The 10,001-nt window shown below is 51.5% G+C and overlaps 1 protein-coding gene across 1 annotated transcript; it reads right to left on the bottom strand.

Annotated features, from left to right (window-relative positions):
• Positions 1 to 514: 514 nt before the first annotated feature.
• ALDH2 (aldehyde dehydrogenase 2 family (mitochondrial)) lies at positions 515 to 8,832 on the bottom strand. The gene is made up of 12 exons (XM_008940519.1): positions 8,728 to 8,832; positions 7,518 to 7,658; positions 6,824 to 6,903; positions 6,217 to 6,328; positions 5,570 to 5,698; positions 4,544 to 4,657; positions 4,076 to 4,178; positions 3,404 to 3,588; positions 2,804 to 2,968; positions 2,354 to 2,511; positions 1,535 to 1,649; positions 515 to 808 (listed from the first exon to the last, which is right to left on the bottom strand). Exons 2-12 carry the CDS (start codon positions 7,590 to 7,592, stop codon positions 776 to 778), a joined length of 1,269 nt encoding a protein of 422 aa, XP_008938767.1. The 5' UTR covers positions 7,593 to 7,658; positions 8,728 to 8,832; the 3' UTR covers positions 515 to 775.
• Positions 8,833 to 10,001: the final 1,169 nt, after the last annotated feature.

Genomic DNA, 10,001 nt, shown 5'->3' with positions numbered 1-10,001 from the left:
AAAGCAGTGCAGAAAGTCGGCGAAAAAACTTTAAAAAGGCTTTGAAGCGAGAGGGTAATTAACGTGTGGGGAAAATGGAGATTTGTGGGCCACCGGAGCTCCTCATGAAAGCAGTGCAGAAAGTCGGCGAAAAACCTTTAAAAAGGCTTGAAGCAAGAGGGTAATTAACATGTGGGGAAAATGGAGATTTGCGCGGCGCCGGAGCTCCTCACGGACACAAACCACTCCAACAAAGGCAGGGTTAACTTCACCAACAGAAGAATGTTTATTGTGAATAGACAGAATGGGAGCAGCCCAGGACAAACTTCTACCTCAGATTCATGAGAACAAACTTCACATGGTGGTGGGGATGTTGCTCTCCTCAGTTCCACAGCTGAGTCTGGGTTCGCTTTGCTCACAGAAGAGGGATGTACATGTTGGGTGTAAAGGGCAGGGAGTACAGCAATAGCTATAAGAGACAATTACTATAAAATTGGAGAAGCATTTAAATGATTTCTTGGAAAAAAAAGCATATTCATCAGGTACAGATGCAACAAGAGGACACCCATGTAATGCATTAGTATGCAACTGGCTGTATTTGGTGTTTTAAAAAAGAGAAAGCCAAGTAACTTTTTTTAACAAAAGCTCCTTCAGGCACCTGATAAAGAAATATTTCTTAACGCAGAGCTACATATTTTCCACCTAAGTTTTTTGTGTGTTAAGAAGAGTTTTCCTTGCTTTGTAATCTCATGAAGCTGCATAGGTGTTTCCAAAGGCATGGAGAGGCTGCTGTCCTTTAAGAGTTTTTCTGTGGAATTTTGATTGTCACCTAGAAGAATTAAAAAAAAAAAAAGAGAACAGTCAGAAGTTATTTCCCTGGAGACACTGAAGGCCAAGAAGCAGCAGGATCCCACAGAAGAGAAACAGAACCCTGGGCTGATTTGTTACTCAGCGCCCTGGCAGTGCCAAGCTGGAAACCCTCAACGGTTGCACCAACTCTGCCCAGGAGCTCTGCCACCCTTCAGACACCACGGCATCAAGCAGCCAGGGGCAGCCCTTGTGCTACAGGAAACTGCTCAGCCTGTGGCAACGGGTTTGCCCAACGCAGGAAGCCTGGTCTTGCACATGGACCCGAGGGCTTATCAGGCACTATTAGGAACTGCTGCTCACTGCTCACATTCCTCCTCTTGAGTGATGAGTGCCCAGTGTCTACCTTCCAGTTCACACCTGCAGAAGCTCCTACCAGCTCCCCCAGCACACGCCCTTCCTCTTCTCCACAGAATAAACTCACAGAGAAGTCCTTTTCTTTGCTTCCCTTACGGTGAGACCCAGCAGGGCCATGCCAAGTGGTGACCTCCTGGGCCACAGGTCCTTCTCCTTGGCAGTTTGACACAAGCCCAGCTTCTCCTTTAAACAGTTACGTGCAGTTGTGTTTGCACTCCCTTCAGAAGTGCAGCTCCAGCTTTGTTTCAGGCATTAGAAGGAAGAACTGCAACTCTCAGGCCAGCCTGTACCAAGAGAAGGTTGGGAAGCCCTCGGGTACAGGGATACTCACATTTTTCACCTCTACATATGCCTCCAGACCATATTCTCCCAGCTCTCGCCCATTCCCAGACGCTTTGTAGCCACCAAACGGGGCTTGGGCACCAAACACATCGTAGCAGTTGATCCTGAAATGGAAACCAAGAATTAAACACCTGGAGTTTCAGAACCACTCCATGGAGGAGCCCCACCTTGCTGTTTACAGCTCTGGGAGGGCTGAAATTCCAGGCAGGATTTCCATGTTTGTCAGTGCTCTCAGCCAACAGAATTAATCCTTACTGAAACCTTATCCACCAGGAAACAGGACATCATGAAATCAATCCACATGTCTCCTTATCACAGGACCAAGCCTCCAGGTTGCCACCCACCCACACCTCCAGAGGACAGATGTCAAAAGCACCAACTTATTCACTCAGCAGCATTAAAAAAAGGCAGTGAGATACTGAATCTCCAAAATCTGTTGCTAGAACAGCAAACTGGTGTTAAATGCTGACTTGGGCACAGTCTTGGCACACAAAGGAACATCCCCTGCAGCACCCAAGGTGGCACAGACGTGCTGGGGGATCCAGTGGCTGCTGGCCTCAGGGCCCTGCAGCGAGTCCTGTCGTTGCCACCTGGATTTCTCTGCCCCCATCCCATTCATTAATCCACAGTGGGATGCTTAATATACATAAATTTCACCCCGGGCCAGCATCACAGCTCATGTTCTGTGAGAAACACCTCAAATCAGATCCAAAGCAGAGCCAGGCTGCCAGAGAGGGAGCGCAGTGAGAAATGGCAGCACACGAGGAAGCTCCCAGTGGTTTCAGGAGAAGGAAATGTGGAGGCTCACCACACTGTCCCAGCTCGCAGGCTCTGTGACACATAGTTGGCCTTGTCGAGGTCCCTGGTGAAGACTGCTGCTGCTAGGCCATACTTGGAGTCATTTGCTCTCTCAATGACCTCCTCCATTGTTTTGAACTTCAGAATCTGCATGACCGGCCCAAATATCTGCAAAATGGAAACAGAGCGTGGGAAAACCTGTGTGAATTGGTTGATGCTGGAGTTAGGGATGTGTAGCAGAAGCCACAGGGGACACCCAACTCAACGTGCCACTTCCTGTATGACAAAGAGCCCAGGATGTCACCTGGAAGGAAGTTTAATGTGGTAACTCTCTAAGCAGCACTGAGTTTCGTGGTTCCTGAACCCCCAGTGCTGGCAGACCTGTGGGGTTTTGCATCAGGAGGGGCACGGGGAGGAAGAGGTGAGAAGCTGGCAGACAGAAAGGTGCTGCAGGTCTCACCTCCTCTCTGGCAATCGTCATGTTGTCCTGCACGTCACCAAAGACAGTGGGCTGGATGAAGTAGCCCCTGTCTGCTGCTGGGTTGCCACCACACAGCAGCTTGGCTCCCTCACGCTTCCCAGTGCTGATGTAACCAAGGATCTTCTTAAACTGCTCTTCATCCACCTAAGAACCACGAGGACAGACAGATCAGCTTCACCTTCACTGGGGAAAAACAAGATTGAACCACAGCCTGCTGTGCCCAGGACTGTGCTCTAGCAGCTCCTCATTCCAACACACTGCCAAAGCTGGTGTCCAAGGGAGATGGTGATTTTTAAATGCCAGCATCAAGTGGAGGGATTGGAATCATCAGAGCTGCTAATTGACTTCTCCATCCTGCATAAGTGAGGAGGTAATGGGCATAGCTCAAAGGAGATTAGAGACCCAAGGATACCTGTCATTCTCTCCTGCTGAGGCACAATCAATCACAAAATCATTTAGGCTGGAAAAAACCTTTCAGATCATCAATCATCAACCATTAACCCAGCGTTGCCAAGTCCACCCACTCCAGACTGGGGGTTATTTCATGAAATAAAAGTTCAGGACCTGTCCTGCTCTTACCTGAGGCCCCTGTTCAGTTTTAAAGTCAAAGGGGTTTCCAACCACCCTGGCCTTGGCCTTCTCCACGCTCCTCTCCACAAAGTCATGATAAATGTCTTCCTGGACGTAGGTTCTGGATCCAGCACAGCAGCACTGCCCTTGGTTGAAGAACAGGGCAAAATGGGCTTGGTCCACAGCCCAGTCCACTGAGATTGGGGAGAGGAAAGAAACCAAGTGAGCAAACAAACCCAACCAGAGTCAACAGGCGACTCCTCTGGAAGGAGTATCCTGCAGAGTGTTGGAGTGTCAGGGTGACAAAGTCCCTTCAGCTGACAGGCACTTCCCACACTTTGGTAGGGCAGAAGTTACCTACAGATTTAATTAGCATCAGGGTCTATTAAAGCACCTCACACTGGAGAAAAAAAGTCTAAACTGAGGCAGATTACTGATCTCATTTGTAATTAGACCATCATAGAATCAAAGAATCATTAAGGTTGGGAAAGACCTCTCAAATCATCAAGTCCAACACTACCATGACCATTAAACCATGTCCTGCAGTGCCACATTCATGTGTTTTTTGAACCAAAACACACGTGGATGTGGTGGTGTCAGCACTGGGGACTCCCCAAGGTCCCCTTGCCCTTCACCCTGGGTAGAAGGTAGGGATCAAACGTTCCACCAGCAGGCACTTACTGTCTGCATCAGACATGATGATGTTGGGACTCTTTCCTCCAAGCTCCAACGTCACCCTCTTCAGGTTACTCTCTGCTGCAGCCTTCTGGATCAGATGCCCAACCTGCACGGTGGGAAGATGAGGAGAGTGAGGAATTGACTCCTCCCCACAGCAGCACCTGCCTCAGCAGCTGCTTTCAGACCTCAGCCAGCAGTTTAACAAGAACCCCTTCCCTGTCAGGGCTTTCAGGGAACAACTGAAGCCTGCCCAGAGTTTTACGTCTAGTAAGAAGCAGCTCAAGGGGAAAAAAAATAGGAAGCATTTTAAAGGCAGCACCTGAGAAGAGTCTTAGTGAAGTGACAATAAATGTCACACCCTGAAGTCAGCTCTATTTTTTAAAAAGAAGCACAGAAAGCAGGGCAGCTCTGGTGGTTTTAGAAAAGATGGACAGCAGTGAGGTATCCTCTGTGTCCCAGGGGCTCCCTTACCTCCGTGGAGCCCGTGAAGGCCACTTTGTCCACGTCCATGTGGGAGGAGATGGCAGCACCCGCCGTGGGCCCGTACCCGGGGACGATGTTCACCACACCAGGTGGGAACCCAGCCTGCCAGTGCACAGCAGAGACAGCAATGTCACTTCCTCCACAAACCAAGGATTTCACCTGCCCTCAGCTCTTAGGAACGCCCCAGCTGTCCTCCCACGAAGCACAGAGGCTTGAATTTCACAGAAACACAGAATCCCAGCAGGGTGGGGTGAGAAGGGACCTCTGGAGATCATCTCCTCCAACCCCCCTGCTCCAGCAGCTCACCCACAGCAGGGTGCCCAGGGTCACAGCCAGGTGGGTTTGGGATCTCTCCAGAGCAGGAGACTCCACAGCCTCTCTGGGCAGCTGCTCCAGGCTCTGCCACCCTCACACCAAAGAAGTTTCTCCTCCTGTTCAGATGGAACCTCCTGGGTCCCAGTTTGTGCCTGTTGTCCCTTGTCCTGTTGCTGGGCACCACTGACCAGAGTCTGGCTCCATCTTCCTACCCCCACCCTTTAGACATTGCTCAGCATTGCTCAGATCTCCTCAGAGTCTCCTCTTCTCCAGCTGAACAGCCCCAGGGTTCTCAGCCTTTCCTCAGCACAAAGATGCTCCAGGCCCCTCAGCATCTTCATCACTTCCCAGGTCTTTAGTTTTCATGCACAGTTTGCTCTAACCAGGACAATTCCTCTGCCCACAGTTCAGAGCTGGACGTGTTGCCTTTCTCATCACCCTGAAGTTTGCTACTGAACTGAACCTCAGAGACTCCTTCCCTAATCAAGATTTACATCCTGTGCATAGGCAGTTCTAAGGACAAAGGGGTTTTTTTTTCCTAAATCAAATGCTGAGACACCCAGGACAATCCAGCCTTTCTTCAGTCACACAGCCCCTCTCTGTTCTCACCACAGCCCCCCCAGCTCACAGCCAGGCTGCACAACCCCATGCCCAGCAGCTCAGCTCAGCAGCTGATGGAGACCCAGCCCTCTGCCTCACCTCTCTGATCAGATTTGCCACGTAGAGAGCACTCAGGGGGGTCTGCTCTGCCACCTTCATCACCACCACGTTCCCAGTAGCCAGGGCAGGGCCCAGCTTCCATGCTTGCATCAACAGGGGGAAGTTCCACTGCAAAACAAACGGGTATTTGCTGGCCTGAACTTCAAAGTCTCTGATTCTTCAGTAGGGAACCAGGGAGCTTCACTCAAATCAGCCACAGCACCCCTGGAAGCAGCCTTGGATCTCTCTCCTTAGCTACTCTTCAACGTTTGGCTCCTTTCCAAGCACTGCCTTCTGCTTCTCCAGGAAAAGTGTCCTCTGAAGTGTGAGGTCTCTCAGAAACACTGCAAAAACCCAGCTGGTTTTGGAGTGAACCACAGAAGGGTTTGGGTTGGAAGGGACCTTTCAAGGTCATCTTGTTCTAACCCCCCTGCTATGGGCAGGGATCAGCAGCTACAAAGCAAATCTCACTCATGAAATCAAGAGATAGTTCAAAGTAACAGCTTGGGCTGATGCAAGTGTAACTTTCTCTGCCACTGAAGGAAGCAAAGTTTAGCAGCAGATAACAAATTCCCTTTTAAGGCAGCTTTTCATTGTAACACTGAATCCTTGAGATGCCTCAGGAACTCCTGATACATTGAACTCACCGGGATTATCTGTCCACAAACTCCCACTGGCTCATGTCTGGTGTAACAGAAGAAGTCTCCGTCCAAGGGGATGGTTTTGCCATGGAATTTATCTGCCCAGCCTGCAAAGTATCTGGCAACAATAACATTTGGGTCACTGAATTTAAACGGACAACAAAAAATCAGAGACTTCCTCCAGCTATATGCTTCCCTCCCTTCTTCAGTCCCTTCATAAACTTCATACCCATACAAATATTTCCCAAAGAGATGACTTTAAGAGCTGACAGTAAATACAACTATTTGTCTCTCCCACCTTTGCCAGCACTTTGTGCAACATAAACTCTGCCATTCTCTTGCTGTGACCCAGACACCTCCCTTAGTGTCAGTCCTCTATACAGCAAGAGATAAACACAGATATAGCAAAACTCCTCTGGGAAGTCACAGGAATCACAGCCTCATTCTTAGCAAAAAAAAGAAAATTTAAAAAGAGGAAAACAGGAATATCTGGTAGTGAAGGAAACCTGTAGGTCAGACCCAGCCCTGTCACCCACATCAGAGGCATCTGGTCCCTGCACAAGCTACCCCAGGCCAGCTGAGCACTGACTGTCCATGCAGCCTCCACACCTACCTGAGACACTTGACTACCATGTCCAAATCCACCAGGTAGGAGATGGAGTATGGTTTGCCATTGTCCAGAGTCTCCAGTGCCTACAAAAGACAAGGAGATGATTGTCTGAAGAGTGAAGTGGGGAAAGTCTTGGAATCATGGAAAGGGAGGGACCTCTGAAGATCACCTCATCCAACCCCTCTGCTCCAGGGTGCCCAGGGTCACATCCAGGCAAGTTTGGGATCTCTCCAGAGATTCCAGACTCCACAGCCTCTCTGGGCAGCTGCTCCAGGCTCTGCCACCCTCACCCCACAGAATCAGATGGAACCTCCTGTGTTCCAGTTTGTGCCCATTGCCCCTTGTCCTGTTGCTGGCACCACTGACAAGAATCTGGCCCCAAATTCCTGACCCCCACCCTTTAGATATTAGATCCACATTGATCAAACCCACTCTCAGGCCTCTCTTCTCCAGGCTAAGCAGCCCCAGGGCTCTCAGCCTTTCTCTTGCCTCACTAGGGCAGAGCAGAGGGGGAGGAGAAACTCCCTTGACCTGCCGGCCACACATGTAGATTTAGATCCACTTCTTGCTTGGCACTTCAGATCAGTTCTGCGTGTTGGCCTCCTTGCTTTCAGCTTCCCCAAACTGCTTCCCCATGCTCTGTAGCTCTCTCACAGCTCTAGCTGTGGCTCAGACCCCCCCCAGCTCTGCCCCTTACCGCCAGGTAGGCCCGGTCCCTCTCGATCAGGTCCGCCAGGCGATTGAGCAGCTTGCCCCGGTGAGAAGCATCCATCCTCCTCCAGGGAGAGCCCAGCTGGAAGGCTGCCTGAGCTGCCTTAACGGCCTTGTCCACATCTGCCTGCAGAGGAGTCCAGGCAGGATGGTGAGAAAGGAGTAGCCAGCCTCCCCTCACGCTCTCAAAATACAGCTGGAGCCCTCCCCCGTCTCCAGGAGAACCCAGCCTCCAGCCAGACAGCTCTCCTGGCTGCTGCCACCAGCCTCTGGGCCAAGAACCTGCAGCCTTGAGAGCTGCCTCCTGCAAGATACTCATCAGGCCCAGGCCAGGGGCCACTTGCCCCACCAGCATCAATCTGGGCAGTGCCTGGTCTGGATCTGCAGGGAAGAGGGATGGAGAACGCTCCAGAAGGGTGTTTTTGACACTCGTTCAGGACTTGCTTTCACCAGCACGGTCTAAAGGAGTTTTTTCCTTGGTCAGACATCTCCAACCCATCGTTCTGCCCTGTCAGGGCATTAACAGGTTTGGTTTCTAGCTAGTTCTCTGTCCTGGCTTGCTGTAATGGTCTCGCCAGGGCAAGCCAGTCTACCATGGACAAGCAAAGAACAAAGACTTTCCCTCACTCACCCCTCCCTTGGGGAACACAGACGAGTTTCCAGACTGCAAGAAGAACCCAGAACTGCTGGGAAATGCCACCTCAGCTTGGCCACAGACTGAGGAAGGCCTTGCATAAGGCAGGGGATGATTACATCACTCTGTTCCCCACCATCTCCTTCTCTTTTTTCACTGGGGATGGTCTCCCAGTGCATGTGTACAGCAAAAAGAGCCCGTTCAGGGCACTCCTCACCTTTTTTCTCTTCTGCTGCCATGACTCTGGGTCACAGCACCCAGGGGACCACAAAGGTGTCTGCCTTCATCCCTGCCCCTGCCCCAGCAGCTGGCTGCCCATGGCTGCTCCCCTCACCTCTCAGCCCTTTCCAGTCCCAGCTTGCCACTGCTCAGAGGCAAAGCCAGAGGGTTTTGTTGCAAGCAGCACTCGAGGAAGAACCCAAGTGGCTCTAGAGGTGGTATCTGTGTTGGTCAGACACTCGCTGCAGCCTGAGGAGCTGCCTGGGTGTGAGATGAGGTCGTGTCTGCCCCAGCAAGCCCTGCTCACATGGAAACGAAGGGATCTCACGGAGACAACCTTTACCTTATCGCCCTCAGCAACCTGGCAGATGACTTCTCCTGTGGCTGGATTGATAGTCGGGAAGGTTTTCTTGCTGACTGCATCATGCCACTCGTTATTTATGAAAATCTGTGACAAAAACCAGCAAAGCAGTGTTGAGCCTCAGAGCCAGACCGAGGTCAAATCAGCGAGAGCTTCCGTTGTTCCACGGCACCTTAGCAAGCTGGTTAATTAAAAGAGACTCAGCTTGCACAGGCTCCAAACCTGCACCAAAATGAAGGAGATATTCTAGCCTAAAAGTACACAACGAAAGACACAGCCTGAAATGAATAGAGATCATTCACATCTCAGCAGAAGGTGTGAGCTGGAAACAGTTCCTGTCTGAGGATGTCCCTGCAAGCGGGGGCAGCCTGGCTGAGCTGCACAGGGACAGCAGGAGCCTCGGGAGCCCAGCCCTGGGAAAACACCTCAGGACAGCTGCAGGGACAGCAGGGATGTTGTACGTGGCACTCCAGTTTTTGCAGCACTTCCCTGATTAACTGATTTTTAGGCTCCACATGGTTCTGAAACAGAACGGGTTGCTGACAGCAGCTTTTCACCAACTCTTTGTTTCTCAGTAAGGGTGAATTGGCTTTTCATGAAAGAAAATTTGCTGTGGCCCAAGTGCAGGACTCGGCACTTGGTCTTGTTAAAGCTCATCCAACTGACCATGGCCCTTTGGTCCAGCCTGTCCAGCTCCCTCTGAAGATCCTCCAGCAGATCAACACACCCACCCAACTTGGTGCCATCTGCAAACTTACTGAGGGTGCTCTCAATCTGCTCCTCCAAATCACTGACAAAGATATTAAAGAGGAGTGGCCCCAGCCCTGAGGACACTCCTGGTGACTGGCCCCAAGCAGATTTACCCCCACTCCCCACCACTCTCTGAGCCCAGCCATCCAGGGAGCGGATGATCCAGCGGAGTGTGCACCCATCCAGGCCCAGGGCAGCCCGTTGTGTGGTGAGAATGCTGTGGGGCACAGGATCTAAGGCTTCAGGGATGTCAAGATTAACATCCACAGCCCTTCCCTCACCCACCAAGCGGGTCACCCTCTCTTAAAAGGAGATGGGGCTCGTTAAGCAGGACCTGCCCTTCGTGAGCCCGTGCTGCCCGGGCCCCATGGCCCGGTTACCCTGTAAACGTTGTGTTATGGCACTCAACACGATCAGCTCCGTGACCTCCCCTGGCACCGCGGCCAGACTGACAGGTCCGTCGTTCCCTGGATCCTCTTTCCTGCCCCTCCTGTGAAGGGTCGCCC

This window comes from Merops nubicus, unplaced genomic scaffold (genome assembly GCF_000691845.1).
Source record: "Merops nubicus isolate BGI_N331 unplaced genomic scaffold, ASM69184v1 scaffold19225, whole genome shotgun sequence".
NCBI classification, from domain to species: domain Eukaryota; kingdom Metazoa; phylum Chordata; class Aves; order Coraciiformes; family Meropidae; genus Merops; species Merops nubicus.
The sequence above is the reverse complement of the archived record's forward strand: the minus strand, read 5'-3'. Positions and strand labels throughout refer to the sequence as shown.

Excerpts from the sequence above, each read along its gene's own strand:
- ALDH2 (XM_008940519.1), bottom strand. The coding sequence starts at position 7,592 with ATGGATGCTTCTCACCGGGGCAAGCTGCTCAATCGCCTGGCGGACCTG. Across the intron at positions 6,329-6,823 it reads ATGGTAGTCAAGTGTCTCAG|ATACTTTGCAGGCTGGGCAG; the intron begins GTAGGTGTGGAG and ends TATTGTTGCCAG. Across the intron at positions 809-1,534 it reads CATATGTAGAGGTGAAAAAT|GTGACAATCAAAATTCCACA; the intron begins GTGAGTATCCCT and ends TAATTCTTCTAG.